The 17,900-nt window shown below is 42.7% G+C and overlaps 1 protein-coding gene across 1 annotated transcript in view; it reads left to right on the forward strand.

The window, feature by feature from the left end:
* The window catches only part of scfd2 (sec1 family domain containing 2), a 302,066-nt gene that overhangs the window by 133,502 nt on the left and 150,664 nt on the right, over positions 1 to 17,900 (forward strand). Inside the window, exon 5 of the mRNA XM_072252713.1 lies at positions 13,182 to 13,431. Coding sequence (XP_072108814.1) covers positions 13,182 to 13,431 — 250 coding nt within the window. The remainder of the gene's footprint in view (positions 1 to 13,181; positions 13,432 to 17,900) is intronic.

The following is a 17,900-nucleotide window of genomic DNA, read 5'->3' on the forward strand; positions in this document are numbered from 1 at the left end:
CCCCCTTCTCCAACTCTGTATCCCTTTTGCCAATCAACTTTCCAGCTCTTAGCTTCTTCCCTCCCCCTCCTGTCTTCTCCTATCATTTCAGATCTCCCCCTCCCACTTTCAAATCTCTTACTATCTCTTCTTTCAGTTAGTCCTGACAAAGGGTCTCGGCCGAAAACGTCGACTGTACCTCTTCCTATAGACGTTGCCTGACCTGCTGCATTCATCAGCATTTTCTGTGTGTTGCTTGAATTTCCAGCATCTGCAGATTTCCTCGTGTTTACGATTTTATGTTGCATGTTTATTATGGGTAATTTTTCACGAGGGTTGGGGTAGGGTAGAAGTGAAGAGTATATTACGTATTCATGCTTTGTCTTTTGCTGAGCTTCAGTCTGGGTAGAGCAGAGGTCAGGTCGAGAGGATGATATTTTTTGTTAACCACTTAATGCTAATGTTTAAATATGCTTAAACCTAATGTCTAAATATGGTTAAACACATTTAAGACCGCTTAAGACTGCTTATTTCATTATATTACTCCCTTGTCCAGTTGTCTCTCCCCACTGATCTCCCTCCTGGCACTTATCCTTGCAAGTGGAGCAAGTGCTACACCAGCCCCTACACCTCCTCCCTCACTACAATTCAGGGCCCCAAACAGTCTTTCCGGGTGAAGCGACACTTCACCTGTGAGTCTGTTGGGGTCATCTACTGTGTTCGGTGCTCCCGGTGTGGCCTCCTGTATATCGGTGAGATCCTGCACAGATTGGGAGACTGCTTCACCGAGCATCTACGCTGCATCCACCAGAAAAAGTGGGATCTCCCAGGGGCCACCGATTTTCATTCCACTTTCCATTCTCATTCCGACATGTCAGTCCATAGCCTCCCAGACTGTCGCAATGAGGTCATACTCAGATTGGAGAAGCAACACCTTATATTCCATTTGGGTAGCCTCCAACCTGATGGCATGAACATCAATTTTTTAAACTTCTGGTAATGCCCCCCTTCACCATTCTCCATTCCCATTGCCCTTTCTCACCTATCACCTCCATCTGGTGCTCCTCCCCCTTTTCTTTCTTCCATGGCCTTCTGTTCTGTCCTATCAAATTCCACATCCTCCAGCCCTATATCTCTTTCACCAATCAACTTCCCAGCTCTTTACTTCACCCCTGCTGCTTCCCAGTTTCACCTATCACCCTTGTGGTTCTTCCTCCCCTCCCCCAGTTCCTTACTCTGAATCCTCATTTGTTTTTTCCAGTCCTGCTGAAGGGTCTCAGCCAGAAATGTTGACTGTACTCTTTTCCATCGATGCTGAGTTCCTCCAGCATTTTGCGTGTATTTCATTATATCGTTAGTTTTTTTTTAGCATTATAAGACAGTTCATTTTTGCTGGTTTCTTAATAAAGAGTCGAATGTACCTTCTTTGACCTAGACTTTGTTACTTGTGGAGCGTGTCACACAGTGTCAATCTCCTGTCTCTAAGTCTCTGATCGGTTTTGATTTGTTTTAAAGTAACCACTATAACCTATAGAATAAGGTTTGTAAAAGTTATTACATTTCACTGCTTAACAGAAAATCTAAAATATCAAAAACTGGCATGCAGTTGTTAGCCAGGATTAGTTTTATGATTAATTTTAAAATTAATGTTATTAATTTGTATCAGTTGGAAGCCATTGACTCTCACTGTAACTTCTCCCATTCTGGGTTCAGTAAGGACTCCTTTCAGTTTTCTGCTTCAACTGTTCTGATGATGTTTTCTTTCATACTATGCTTCCAATATCGCTTCCCTTCCCCTTAGCTTCCCTTCTGCATTTCACACACTTCCCACTCCTCCTGATTCCTCCATGCACTTAACTTCCATCTGATCAGCTTTCCCATTCAGCAGATCATTGACTGTCACAACTAACATTTCCAGCCAACACAATTTCACCTCCAAATTCGTCTTCTGTTTGTGCTTTCTGAGAGACTTCCTTTTACATCATTTCTTAAGATTGAGGATGACTTGCTTCTCATCTTGATTTATGGAATCAGCGATGGCTAATGAGGCCAATGTGGGAGTTAGGCTCTTCCACACATTATGCAGGTAGTGGTCAATGAGAAATGTGGGCAGTAATTTGAAAATTGGTGTGCTCTATCTGCCACTTATGCAGTGCCTCTGTTTGTTCCGTGTCTCAATACCATCCAAGTGTTCTTTTAACATTTTAAGTGGTCATTACCACTTAAATATTGCTTTCCCACCGATTTCCCTGTTTTTTTTTCCCAAAGAGGCACTGAATGCATCCTTGGTATTTTCCCCTCTGTTTGCTGTCTCATTCCGTGACATGGCTTTGAATTTTGAAAGTTCACCATGAAGTGTATGCAAGCAATGTGGCCTGCCCAACATAACTGATTAAGAGTAACTGGGGCGTTGATATTGGAAGTGTTGGCCTGGGAGAAGACACTGACATTAACTTTGACATTAACATTGGTTCACATGTTTTTTCAGTGAATGTGGTGTTCTTTGCAGTGAGAACATCGGCAGTATTTTCCAGTGCATTGAACTGTCTGCTACGGGTAGTTCAGAAGCATGAAGGAGGGCAGGGTTCACTGCTGTCTGGTAGATCATAAATTTTATCTTTGGTCTGAGGTACTGATTTTCATATATGCTTTTCAGTGGTCAATAAACTTCTGGCGAATTGAAAGTGGTGGCAGTGAGTGATATATTTGATATAAGTGCCCTGCCTTTGCCAAGAGGTATTTTCCCAAAATATGGGAAATGGTCTACATTTTTCAGTGTATCACTATAAACTTTTAATGTCAAAGGGTAGTATGGTCCAGTAGGCATAAATTGGGGGAGGACCTTTGTCTTGCAAATGTTGAGTGTAAGGCCCATCTCATATATGCTTCAATAAAAACATTGATGATGATTAGCTTCATCTACAAAGAGGGGCATTATTTTTTTTTCCTGATTGGTGTTGCTAGATTGAAGGACACTATGTATGTTCTATAACACCATAGCATTAGAACCTTATCAAGAACTAATCCAAATATAACTCCAAAATTTCCCTTGCACTAATTTGTTTACAATTTCCTGAATCCTTGTTGCCTTTTGGATGTCACTTTGTTAGATTTATTTTGTAAGTCTAGGCCTGCAATATTACTTTTCTTGGCATAAAAATGGATTTTGAGGATATTATAGGATATGTTCTATTAACTATATGTTGATCTGTTAGATCATTAATGTACAAATTATATTCAGACAACATATTGCTATCATCCACAAGAGAAAATCTGCAGATGCTGAAAATCAAAGCAATACACACAAAATGCTGGAGGAACACAGCAGGTATTCCATCTGTGTAGCCTCCAACCTCATGGCATGAGCGTAGATTTCTCGATTGTTCGGTAATTGCCCCCTCCTTCCTTCGCCAGTCCCCATTTCTATTTCCCTCTTTCACCTTATCTCCTTACCTGCTGATCACCTCCCCCTGTTGCTCCTCCCCCTTCCATTTCTTCCGTGGCCTTCTGTCCTCTCCTATCAGATTCCTCCTTCTCCAACTCTTTATCTCCTTCACCAATCGAGTTCCCAGCTCTTTACTTTACCTCACCCCCTCTCCCAGTTTCACCTATCACCTACTACCTTGTACTTCTCTTCCCCTCCCCCCCCCCACCTTGCTACCCTGATTTCTTTTTTTTTCCAGTCCTGATGAAGGGTCTGACCCGAAACATCGACTGTTTACTCTTTTCCATAGATGCTGCCTGGCTTGCTGAGTTCCTCCAGCATTTTGTGTGTGTTGTATTGCTATCACCCTGCAGCTAAAACTATCCTTTACACCAGGGTTTCCCTGCCTGGGATCCACAGACCTTTGCTTAATGGAATTGGTCCATGACATGGGGCAGGAGTGATCTGTACAAATAGGACGGGTTGCACTTGAATCCAAGGGAGACCAATATCCTGGCGGAGAGGTTTGCGCTAAGGCTACTGGGGAGAGTTTAAACTAGAATTGCTGGGGGATGGGAACCAAGAAGAAGAGACAGAGGAAGGGGCTGTTGACTCACAAATAGAGAAAGTTTGGAGACAGTGCAAGAGGGAGGATAGGCAGGTGACAGAGAAAGGATGCACTCAGACCGATGGTTTGAGATGTGTCTATTTTAATGCAAGGAGTATTATGAACAAAGCAGATGAGCTTAGAGCATGAATCAGTACTTGGAGCTATGATGTTGTGGCCATTACAGAGACTTGGATGGCTCAGGGGCAGGAATGGTTACTTCGAGTGCCAGGCCTTAGGTGTTTCAGAAAGGACAAGGAGGGAGACAAAAGAGGTGGGGGCGTGGCGCTGTTGATCAGAGATAGTGTCACAGCTGCAGAAAAGGAGGAAGACATGGAGGGATTGTCTAGAGAGTCAATGTGGGTAGAAGTTAGGAACAGGAAGGGGTCAATAACTCTACTGGGTGTTTTTAATAGACCACCCAATAGTAACAGGGACATCGAGGAGCAGATAGGGTGACAGATTCTGGAAAGGTATAATAATAACAGGGCTGTCGTGGTGGGAGATTTTAATTTCCCAAATATCGATTGGCATGGCCCGAGAACGAGGGATTTAGATGGGGTGGAGTTTGTTAGGTGTGTTCAGGAAGGTTTCTTGACACAAAACGTAGATAAGCGAACTGGAGGAGAGGCTGTACTTGATCTGGTATTGGGAAATGAACCTGGTCAGGTGTCAGATCTCTCAGTGGGAGAGCATTTTGGAGATAGTGATCACAATTCTATTTCCTTTACCACAGCAACAGACAAGTTAGGAAAGCGTTTAATTGGAGTAAGGGGAAATGTGAAGCTATCAGGCAGGAACTTGGAAGCACAAATTGGGAACAGATGTTCTCAGGGAAATGTACGGAAGAAATGTGGCAAATGTTTAGGGGATATTTGCATGGAGTTCTGCATAGGTATGTTTCAATGAGACAGGGAAAGGATGGTAGGGTACAAGAACCGTGGTGTACAAAGGCTGTTATAAATCTAGTCAAGAAGAAAAGAAAAGCTTAGGAAAGATTCAAAAAACTGTGTTATGATAGGAATCTAGATGATTACTAGGTGACAAGGAAGGAGCTTAAGAATGAAATTAGGAGAGCCAGAAAGGGCCATGAGAAGGCCTTGGCAGACAAGATTAAGGAAAACCCCCAAGGCATTCTACAAGTATGTGAAGAGCAAGAGGATAAGACGTGAGAGAATAGGACCAATCAAGTGTGACAGTGGAAAAGTGTGTATGGAACCGGAGGAGATAGCAGAGGTACTTATTGAGTACTTTGCTTCAGTATTCACTATGGAACAGGATCTTGGCGATTGTAGGGATGACTTACAGCAGACTGAAAAGTTTGAGCATGTAGATATTAAGAAAGAGGATGTGCTAGAGCTTTTGGAAAGCACCAAGTTGGATAAGTCGCCGGGACTGGATGACATGTACCTCAGGCTACTGTGGGAGGTGAGGGAGGAGATTGCTGAGCCTCTAGCAATGATCTTTGCATCATCAATGGTGACGGGAGAGGTTCCGGAGGATTGGAGGGTTGCGGATGTTGTTCCATTATTCAAGAAAGGGAGTAGAGATAGCCCAGGAAATTAGAGACTAGTGAGTCTTACTTCAGTGATTGGTACGTTGATGGAGAAGATCCTGAGAGGCAGGATCTATGAACAGTGGGAGAAGCATAATATGATTAGGAATAGTCAGGGTGACTTTGTGAAAGGCAGGTCGTGCCTTACGAGCCTGATTGAATTTTTTGAGGATGTGACTAAACATAGTGATGAAGGTAGAGCAGCAGATATAGTGGATATGGATTTCAGCAAGGCATCTGACAAAGTACCCAATGCAACGCTTATTGAGAAAGTAAGGGGACATTACTTTGTGGATCCAGAACTGGCTTGCCCACAGAAGGCAAAGAGTGGGTGTAGATGGGTCATATTTTGCATGGAGGTCGGTCACTGGTGGTGTACCTCAGGGATCTGTTCTGGGGCCCCTACTCTTCATGATTTTTATAAATGACCTGGATGAAGAAGTGGAGGGATGGGTTAGCAAATTTTCTGATGATACAAAGGTTGGAGGTGTTGTGGATAGTGTGGAGGGCTGCCAGGGGTTACAGCGGGACATCGATAGGATGCAAAACTGGGCTGAGTAGTGGCAGATGGAGTTCAATCCAGATAAGTGTGAGGTAGTTTATCTTGATAGGGCACATATGATGGCAGAATATAGTATTAATGGTAAGACTCTTGGCAGTGTGGAGGATCGGAGGGATCATGGGGTCCAAGTCCATAAGACACTCAAAGTTACTGTGCAGGTTGACTCTGTGGTTAAGAAAGCAAACGGTGCATCATTGGCCTTTATCAATCGTGGGATTGAGTTTAGGAGCTGAGAGGTAATGTTGCAGCTATATTGGACCCTGGTCAGACCCCACTTGGAGTACTGTGCTCAGTTCTGGTCGCCTTACTATAGGAAGGATGTGGAAACCATAGAAAGTGTGCAGAGGAGATTTACAAGGATGTTGCCTGGTTTAAGGAGCATGCCTTATGAGAATCGGTTGAGTGAGCTTGGCCTTTTCCCCTTGGAGCGATGGAGGATGAGAGGTGACCTGATAGAGGTGTATAAGATGATGAGAGGCATTGATCATGTGGATAGTCAGAGGCTTTTTCCCAGGGCTGAAGTGGCTAGCATGAGAGGGCACAGTTTTAAGGTGCTTGGAAGTAGGTACAGAGGAGATATCAGGGGTAAGTTTTCTTTGCAGGGAAAGGTGAGTGTATGGAATGGGCTGCCGGCGACGGCAGTGGAGGCAGATATGATAGGGTCTTTTAAGAGATTCCTGGACAGGTACATGGAGCTCAGAAAAATAGAGGGCTATGGGTAGCCCCAGGTAATTTCTAAGGTAAGGACATGTTCGGCACAGCTTTGTGGGCCCAAGGGCCTGTATTGTGCTCTAGGTTTTCTATGTTTCTATGACATAAAAAAGATGGGAACCCCTGCTTTGAGCTATCAATAATTCCACCAGTATTCATGTTATCTCTGAACTTAGAGATAACACCTCCTATATTTGTTGGGCCAAAGGGGTTTGTTACAGTCCTGTATCTCTAAATAGAAATCAGAAAAGAAATACGTCCAGATCATTCATATACGAGGGGTGATTGATAAGTTCGTGGCCTAAGGTAGAAGGAGTCAATTTTAAAAAACCCAGCACATTTTTCCTACACTTACACACTTAGTCCAGCTGTCGTGGAGCATACGGATCCCTTCTTTGTAGAAGTTGGCATCTTGGACCTCCAGAGGTGGTCCACAGCAGGGGTGATTGATAGGTTTGTGCCCTAAGGTAGAAAGAGGTGAGTTATTAACTTCAAACTTTCTGCCTTTTCACTCGAAGAGTTGAACTGCACGTGCGTGTAACAAGAGCTGTATAACTCATCTCCTTCTACCCAAGGCCACAAACGTATCAATCACCCCTGCTGTGGACCACCTGGAGGTCCAAGAGGCTCTCGTTACATGAGAGGATCATGGGACAGGAGGCCCAGGGAGAAGGAAAAAGGGCGGGGGGGGGACCCAGAGGATGGGCAAGGGGTATAGTCAGAGGGGCAGAGGGAGAAAAAGCCAAGAGAGAGAAAGAATGTATGTATATAAATAAATAACGGATGGGGTACGAGGGGGAGGTGGGGCATTAGCGGAAGTTAGAGAAGTCAATGTTCATGCCATCAGGTTGGAGGCTACCCAGACAGAATATAAGGTGTTGTTCCTCCAAGCTGAGTGTGGCTTCATCTTTACAGTAGAGGAGGCCGTGGATAGACATATCAGAATGGGAATGGGATGTGGAATTAAAATGTGTGGCCACTGGGAGATCCTGCTTTCTCTGGCGGACAGAGCGTAGGTGTTCAGCAAAACGATCTCCCAGTCTGCGTCAGGTCTCGCCAATATATAGAAGGCCACATCAGGAGCACCGGACACAGTATATCACCCCAGCCAACTCTCAGGTGAAGTGTCACCTCACCTGGAAGGACTGTCTGGGGCCCTGAATGGTGGTAAGAGAGGAAGTGTAAGGGCATTTTCTGCTTACAAGGATAAGTGCCAGGAGGGAGATCAGTGGGAAGGGATGGGGAGGACGAATGGACAAGGGAGTTGAGTAGGGAGCGATCCCTGCGGAAAGCAGAGAGTGGGGGAGGGAAAGGTGTGCTTAGTGGTGGGATCCCGTTGGAGGTGGCGGAAGTTACGGAGAATAATATTTTGACCTGGAGGCTGGTGGGGTGGTAGGTGAGGACCAGGGGAACCCTATTCCTAGCAGGGTGATGGGAGGATGGTCTGAGAGCAGATGTGCGTGAAATGGGGGAGATGCGTTTGAGAGCAGAGTTGATGGTGGAGGAAGGGAAGCCCCTTTCTTTAAAAAAGGAGGACATCTCCCTCATCCTGGAATGAAAAGCCTCATCCTGAGAGCAGATGCGGCGGAGACGGAGGAATTGCGAGAAGGGGATGGCATTTTTGCAAGAGACAGGGTGAGAAGAGGAATAGTCCAGATAGCTGTGAGAGTCATTAGGCTTATAGTAGACATCAATAGATAAGCTGCCTCCAGAGATAGAGACAGAAAGATCTAGAAAGGGGAGGGAGGTGTCGGAAATGGACCAGGTAAACTTGAGGGCAGGATAAAAGTTGGAAGCAAAGTTAATGAAGTCAACGAGCTCAGTATGCGTGCAGGAAGCAGCGCCAATGCAGTCGTCGATGTAGCGAAGGAAAAGTGGGGGGCGGATACTAGAATAGGTTTGGAACATAGATTGTTCCACAAAGCCAACAAAAAGGCAGGCATAGCTAGGACCCATACGGGTGCCCATAGCTACACCTTTAGTTTGGAGGAAGTGGGAGGAGCCAAAGGAGAAATTACTAAGAGTAAAGACTAATTCCGCTAGACGGAGCAGAGTGGTGGTAGAGGGGAACTGATTAGGTCTGAAATCCAAAAAGAAGCGGAGAGCTTTGAGACCTTCCTGATGGGAGATGGAAGTATAGGGTCTGGACGTCCATGGTGAAAATAAAGCGGTGGGGGCCAGGGAACTTAAAATCATCGAGAAGTTTAAGAGCGTGAGAAGTGTCACGAACATAGGTAGGAAGGGATTGAATAAGGGGGGATAAAACTGTGTCGAGGTATGCAGAAACGAGTTCGGTGGGGCAGGAGCAAGCTGAGGCAATAGGTTTGCCAGGACAGGCAGGTTTGTGGATCTTGGGTAGGAGGTAGAAACGGAAAGTGCGAGATGTGGGAACTATAAGGTTAGTGGCAGTGGATGGGAGATCCCCTGAGCAGATAAAGTTAGTGATGGTGTGGGAGACAATGCCCTGGTGCTCCTTAGTGGGGTCACGATCGAGGGGTAAATAAGAGGAGGTATCTGCGAGTTGTCGCTGTGCCTCGGCAAGGTAGAGGTCAGTACGCCAGACTACAACAGCGCCCCCCTTATCGGCGGGTTTAATAGTAAGGTTAGGATTAGTGCGGAGGGAGTAGAGAGCAGAGCGTTCCGAAGGAGTGAGGTTGGAATGGGAACAAGGTGTGGTGAAGTCGAGATGGTTGAGTCCTGTCAGCAGTTAGCAATAAAGAGATCCAGAGCAGGCAGAAGACCAGTGTGAAGTGTCCATGAAAAGGAGGAGGGTTGAAGATGGGAGAAGGGGTCATCGATAGGGGTGGAAGAGTCCTTGCCGAAGAAGTAGGCTCGGAGATGGAGACGGCGGAAGATGAGTTCCACATCATGGCGAACGCGGAACTCGCTGAGGTGTGGGCGAAGGGGGACAAAGGTGAGGCCCTTACTGAGGACAGAGTGCTCTGCCTCAGGCAGTTGAAGGTCAGAGGGGATGGTAAAGACCCGGCATGGATGAGAAGTGGGATTAGAGGGGGGAGGGGGGAGGCTGGGAGTGTCAGTGGAGAGGGGAGGGTTGGGGTGAGAGGAAGATGGAGCCTCTGAGGGCCCAGGAGCTGACGGTGGGATCCGATGGAGATGGGGTTGCAGAGCGGTAGTGGGGGAAGGGGAGACGGGAGTCACAATAGCAGCACATAAAGACCCGGCCTAGAGTTCAAGGCTGGCGTCGCAGTTGGTGTTTGCGCAATTGCTTTGAAGGTGTCCATGGTCGTTGCTGGAGTCCGGGTTTTGAATATGCCCTGAGGTGTTGGAGCTGGCGAGATCAATGGCAGGGGCCGCAATCTGAAGTTCATGCCTGCTCGTGTCGGGGCCAGCAGGCTCTGGCGCCTGCAGATGTAAGACATGATAAAGTCAAAGAAAACGGTGATTGCAGGCATGGATCCGACAGAGGATGAAATGACGAGTAGGACCATTACAGACGGCGAAGAAAGTGTCCCAAAGGTGTGGAAGGGTCTGGGATAGGGACACCAAGTACCTCCTCATGGCGGAGAGGGTCACCTTCAGAGCTTGACGGGAGAAGTGACGAGAGGCAGAGTCAATAAAATGTGAGTACCTGGGATCCTCAGAAGGTCCAAATTGAGAGGCTCAAAAACAAACCCTAAAGCCAACTGGAGTAAGTTGGTGACGGAGGCACGTTCCAAGAAAGGATATATGGCCGTGATAGCGAGCCATATATCCCTCCATCCCTCTCCCTCCTGTCTTCTCCTATCATTTTGGATCTCCCCCTCCCCCTCCCACTTTCAAATCTCTTACTAGCTCTTCCTTCAGTTAGTCCTGACGAAGGGTCTCGGCCCGAAACGTCAACTGTACCTCTTCCTAGAGATGCTGCCAGGCCTGCTGCGTTCACCAGCAACTTTGATGTGTGTTGCTTGAATTTCCAGCATCTGCAGAATTCCTCGTGTTTATATTTTGAACGTACTGATTTCATTGTGTCCAGTGGATGTGGCTTGTTCTGTATAGTGACATTCTAAGGCGCAGGAGCAGAATTAAGGATTTTGCCGATCGAATCTGCGCAACCATTCAATGATAGCTGATATATTTTCCCTCTCAAACCCATTCTCCTTCCTCCCCCACCTCCCCCAGTAACCTCTGATGCTCTTGCTAATGAAGAACTTTATAATTTCCACTTTATGACTTGGTCTTCATAGCAGCTGTCTGTGGCAATGAATTCCACAGATTCACCAACTCTGGCTAAATAAATTTGTCCTCATCTCAATTACAAAGGGACATTCTTCTATTCTGAGGCTGTGCTCTCTGGTCCCAGGTTCTATCACTATTGGAAACATACTTTCCACATTCACTCTGTCCAGGCCTTTCAACATTTGGTCAGTTTCAATGAGATCCTCTCTCATTCTTCTAAACTCCAATGAGTAAGGCCCAGAACTATCAAACATTCCACATACGTTAACCCTTTCATTCCATGGGTCATTCTCATAAATGTCTTCTGGACCTTCCCCAGTGCCAGCACATCCTTTCTGAGATAAAGGGCCCAAAATTGCTCACAATACTCTATATTTGGTGTTACCAATGTCTTTATCACAATTGCCCAAATTTTCATGCCTTGCCAGGCGTTGTCCATATCCTTTCATGCAACAAAACTTGTCATCTTAGGGTCTGGAAAGTCAAATTCATTGGACCTTTCGGGTCCAGATGGTCCTGGAGCCAAGCAATGAGGTCCTGAGTGGTGGCAGAGCGTTGGAAGATGCAATGGGATGACGTGAGAGAGCCAGAGCTTGCCCCCACCTCACGACACCACTCTGGAAGCCTTTGATGGGCAGTAAAGCCTCAGAATTATATCCTTATCCTCTGGAAATGAATGCTAATACAGTGTTAATTAAGCAGTCGATTAATCGGGGTAGCCCTTACATGGGACAGCTCTTAAAGAACAAAACCTAATCAAGAAAATAGCCAGGGTTCTTTTTGTTTATATGCTACTTAATTGGCCCAGGAGACTTGCCAAGAAGTTTCTAACTGGCATCAGTAGTGTGTGTTTGTATTCAAAAATCAGCAATTTTTGTTATTAATACCTGGAAGGAAACAAACAGTAAGGAAATTCAGAGTTGTTTTGCTCACTGCAGTTTCACACATTCAAGCTTGAGATGCTAGAAATGACTGGGAGTGAAAATGAAACATTTCACTACTTTTAACAAGTTAGAAACTACAAATAATTTGAAGGTATCTACATCATTTTGAATGTTAGAATGGAAATGATTTAGAGGTAATAATTGTCAGAAACATTGTATGAAGATAGTCCGTTATCTGTACTAGATGTCTGTGCTGATTTTGTTCATTTACAGTCAATCAAAAGAACACAGCAGTGTAGTCCAATGAATTCGTCCAATAACTGTTAGGAACTAATACATAGTTTTATAGTACTATATAGTTCTAATTAGTTCTGTGTTTCACTTAAGTACATAATGTGTTACTCAAATAGTTCATTTTTTTTAATGCCTTTTAAACTATTTCTATGAAACTTAGGCTACTGGAGCAGCTGTTTAATTGGGCCAAAATGTACCTGTACTGGTCCTGATGTCTCCTAGTTAACCGGAATCCACTATACTGCCTTCTTTACTACTGACTCAACCTGCAAGTTAACCTTCAGGGAATCCTGCACTAGGACTCCCAAATCCTCTTGCACCTCCAATCTCTTAACATGCTCCTCATTTAGAAAATAGTCTACACCTTTATTCCTTCTGCTAAGTTGCATGACCGTACACTTCCCTGCACTATATTCCATCTGCATTATATGCTACTAAGGTGCATGACCGTACACTTCCCTGCACTATATTCCATCTGCCTTTTCTTTGCCCATTCTCCCAATCTGTCTAAATCCTTCTGCAATCTCCCTGCTTACTCGACACTACCAGACCCTCCACTTATTTCTTTGTCATCTGCAGCAAAGTCATCAATTTCATCAACCAGATTATTAATATATAACATTGAAAAGTAGTGAACCCACCACTGAATCCAGTGGATCATTACCTGAGATTAAACTCTGCAGTATATATCACTTAATAATTGAAGTTGTTAAGAATGATAGTAAATAGTTGAGAAATAATCTGACTAATATAAGAATTGGGCTATCTAATGCAAAGAACCTAGTCCTTGTATAGCATTTTTATAGTCATTTCATGGCATTTTATCCAAAACATTCATCGTGCTTCTTTTTAAGTGTTTTCTACATTTCATAGGTATAGTTCCGTTAAACTGCTTTAAATTTTGAAGTTTGAAATACTGTATAAACCTTCTGAAAAAATTAGTTGTTTTACACTGAAATTAAAAATTGTTCAATTCTTTTGTTTTGTAGACCTTGGAGCATTCCGATTTGTCATGTGTTTTAACCCAACTTCTGTCCTTAATCAAGTCCCATGAGAAAAGGGACCCCTCTGATTTCAACCTGGAAGAAGTTCTTGTTCTGTTGGTTTTCATCTACTCTGTGGTAGGAGAACACAAGTTGGACAGCACAACGGATAAAGCTGAATGCGAGGTCAAAAAAGCCTTGTTGTGGTCATTGTGTGCTGAACCTAATTTACCTCAAGCACTCCAGGAAATGACAGGTGGGTTTGAATTCCATTGCGTGCAGCTAAAGCTGGAATGTCATAACAATTATACCAACAATGTACAAAAAACAAAACAGAGTTTGGCTGATATTTATATGTAGGCCTCATCGGAGACGTTCTGTGAGTACTGATCCTGATGATTATGTAACAATGTGGAAATGTGTCAAGTATTTATTTCTCATTAGTTGAGGAAAAAATGACCACAATTTACAAGACTGCAGAAAAAAATATTTTAAAGGTATTGCCATAAATTGAAGTGATATTGGCACAACGATTCAAAAATTAAGATATATCCTCTAAGTTTGGATTAGGCATGCTGCATATCAGCTTGTTATCTAAAATGTCTTTCAAGTTTGCTTATTGCCTTCAAATCTGTGCGCATCAATCTATACCATGTGAGCAAATCCTGAAAGGAACATGTTACTGTGACCACAGGGGTAGGTGCTTCAGCCACAGCTATGTGTGATCTTTGTCACTGATTTGTCTGAGAAAACAGGATGTAAATTTTCAAGTTAGCTGACAATACCAAACTGGCTGTGATTGTCAGTACTAGGCTTCAGGAGGACATGAGCAAGCTGAGTGAGTGGACAACAATTTGATGGATCGAAAATAATGTTGGAAAATATGAGTTTACTCATTTTGGTGTTCCAAATAGTGAAATAGGGCATCTTAAATGGTGAAGAGGGTATTGTTGTTAAAAGGGAAGAAGTCACTGAAAGCTAACAAGCAGGTGCAAGAAGTGTTGAAGATGGTAAATAATATATTGACCTTTACTACATAAGAATTTTATTAAGGAGTTTGGAAGTTTTACTGCAATTTTAACCACACCTAGATTACTGTTCATATATAGTTTTGGACTCTTTTCCTAAGTAACGATGCATTTCCTGTAGAAGGAGGACAGCCAAGTTACGGTTTGCAGAATGAGGAGAATTTGCGTGGATTGGTGTTATGGTTTCTGGAGTTTAGAGGAATGAGAAAATATCTCATTTAAACTTAGAAAATTAATAAAGGGATTAGCAGATTAGATGCAGGATGGTTATTTCCCCTTTTTGAGGTGATTAAGATCAAAGACTCTGCTTGAAAATGAGGGATGTGCCATTTGAGAAATTGCTCTACTCAATGTGTGTGAACATCCAGAATTCGCTTTCTGAGTAGAGCTGGAAAATGGCACTGATATAGAAAATCATACACGAATGGTTGAACAGGCTTGAGGGTAAAATGACTTATTTCAGCTTCTATTTAATATGTTCGTAGCTTCTAAATCTGTATTACTTTATCTTCTTGTGGAATTATTATCTAATAATGAGACAAGCTTGTTTCCATTGCCTCTTTCATGTGTTATTATTTAATTACTTTTCCCCATAGCAGTATTATTACAACCAAAGGCCCTAAATTTTGGATAGGTGTTAATAAGTTTGGAGGGAATTCAAAGACTTTTACACCCAGAAGGTTGTTAGTAACTGGGTTGAACTGCCTGAGTTGCTGATGGAAGTAAGTACTGTCACATCATTAAGTAGCTTCTACTGTATGAGCATTTGAATCAGGAACATATAAAAGGCTACAGACCAATTGCTGGTAAATGGGATGAAGTCTTGATGGTTAGCCTAAATATAGAGGGGCAATAGGCCTGTTTCTGTGCTGTATGACTCCATGATCTAACTGACAAAGCCCTGAAATGCACTTTCCTCGTTTCCTCGGCTGAAGAACATTTCTGGGGTAGAGCTTTTTCTCTGCTCTGCCAGAGCTTGTGCCAATTCTACACAATACCATTTCCAGGATGCATAGCCCCCTTGAAATGTTTCCCTTCTTTCCATGAGTGAGAGGATATGGTGGGCATGGATACGGAATCAGCAGGATTCAGCTCATTAGCATTTGTTTGCTAGTGTCTGTATCAGTTGCCTTGTGTAGCAGCTGGATTTAAACACTTAGCTCTTCGTCATGATTTAAGAACTAAGACAGGAGTGGGAAGCATGATATTTGCTTACATCGGTAACTTTACAGAGCCTCCTCCATTGCCAGCATTTGTAATCAAACAAAAACAAAATATAACAAATCATCTTTAGGATGTAGATTAGCATTAGCTGTATTATTTGAAATAGTTTTAAGTAGAGATAATTCCACTGGCTGTTATGTTAAATAAATAGCAAATGAACTTTTACTATGTTCACATCAATTCATTTTGAGAACAGACTGATGTTTCTGTTGATTTACTGCTAATAGCTGGTTCCTTTTGTTTCCTCTGCTACTTTTCATTATGGGACAACTGTATTAAAACAAAGATTGACCCCATTATTTAACCATCCTTTGTCTACTTGTCACCAAATGGTAACCCACTGTTGACTTCTTGTTGTCTCACTGTCTTTTCAATTTATTCCAAACATTGTTCAGTATTAGCTACATGGTGCTTCACATGCTGGTGCTACACTACAAACCTTTAGGAGTGATTCTTTGTTATAGATCACTCAGTGACTGTTTATCTCTTAAGTCTGTTTTAGTTAAGGGCAACAAAAGCAAATGAACATTTGACAAAGAGTATTTACTATTGAAATCACAGCTTCATGGGAAGGGGAAAACACACTTATTTCCTGAAATGCGACTTCAATCAAATAATAAATATTAATCCTTGTATTCCATTCCTAATACCCTCTAGCATTGTGCTAGAGTTTCTTGAAATTTGAAAAAAAAAGTAATAATCTTAATGATATTGTTGTAAAAAGCCGTGGAAAGAAATTACGGAAGATTCAGAAGCTTGCTGTAAATTTTCTTCCACCTGTTTCATTTGTTAGTTATAATCATATAAACGAAGCAGAAGGCTATCTGGTCAAATATTGAGCAACGTTAGTCAGATAATGCAGTTCCTGGTATTGATAAACCATCTACTGTGAGGATTATTTGTCAAAGTTCAAAGTAAAATTATTATCAAAGTATACATATGTCACTGTGTACAACCCCGAGATTCATTTTCTTCCGGGCAATCACGGTAAATACAAGAAACATTAGATTCAATGAAAGACCACACCCAGTAGGACAGACAATAACCAATGTGCAAGAAAACACTAACCAGCTGCAAATACAAAAAAGAAAACAAAAGAAATAATAATAATAAATAAATAAGCAATAATTATTGAGAAGATGAGATGAAAGGACCTTGAAGGTGAGTCCGTTGCTTGTGGGAAGAGTTCAGTGATGGGGAGAGTGAAGTTGAGTCAAGTTATCCCCTCTGGTTGAAGAATCTGATGGTTGAGGTCTAATAACTGTTCCTAAACCTGGTGATATGGGTCCTGAAATTCCTGTACTACCTTCCTGATGGCAGTAGAGAGAAGAGAGAGTGGCCTGGATGGTGGCCACCCTTGATAATGGTTGCTGCTTTCCTGCACCACCGCTCCATATAGATGTGCTGAATGGTGGGAAGGGTTTGACCAGTGATGGACTAGGCTGTATCCACTACTTTTTATAAGCCTCTCCGTACAAGAGCATTGGTGTTTCCATACTAAGCCACGATGCAAGCAGTCAGTATACTCTCCACCACTATCTTTTGTCAAAGTCTTAGATAATCATCTGAGTCTGCAAATTCCTAAAGAAGATGGGCAATCACTGGTGATACTTTCAGAAGAACCCACTAAGATGGAATGGGAAGATCAAGCATTCACCACAAATATTACTAGCTTGTACATTAGTAAGTTTACATTTTAATGAAGAGGGTATTATAATTATTTTATGCCTTTCAAATACCTTGGGTGTCCTAAACCAATTGCTTTTGAACTATAGTCACTACTGAAATGCAGCATAAGTGGCAGCTTGTTTGCACACAGCAGGCTTTTACATAGAGCAATTAAATGATCAGAATATTTATTTTGGATGTTTTTTGTATGATTAACTACTCCCTAAGGCTTTCTTATTGTGCTTCCTCTATTTTCCTGCATGTGGGAAGACTTTTGCAGCTGCCATGCCTGATGTCAGAGCTTAGTGCATTGGCTGACGTATTATTTATCCATTACCCGTTGTTTGCAGTTCTGAACAATAAAGACAAGAAGCAAAGTAGTAAGGACAAATCAATATCCTTTACGAGTCGTTTTGATGTTGGATTCCCTGTGAATACTTACAATCCAAAAAAAATGTAACTTTTTTTCATTCATCTGTTTTCTGTTATTTTGTGTTCCATAGCTTGTTTAAATATAGCTAGATCTAAAAGTATAATTAATGAAAACATTCATCTGTGATGTGGATTATTCAGTCACTATTTATTTTTGCCAGCTATGATAATTCTACTTGAATGACTGTTGACTACATAAATTCTTCACTCAACCAGAAACTGATGTAGTCATTTGTGTGGTGTACTTTGTTGCACAATTGTTATGAGAAAGTGAATCTGTTGTTTGATATTTTTTCCATATAGTTCTGACACAAGTTGATGAAAGGTATATTTTCATCTCAGTGAGCCAACTAGATCATATATCTAGCTCTTA

This window comes from Mobula birostris, chromosome 3 (assembly GCF_030028105.1).
Source record: "Mobula birostris isolate sMobBir1 chromosome 3, sMobBir1.hap1, whole genome shotgun sequence".
Taxonomy (NCBI): Eukaryota; Metazoa; Chordata; class Chondrichthyes; order Myliobatiformes; family Myliobatidae; genus Mobula; species Mobula birostris.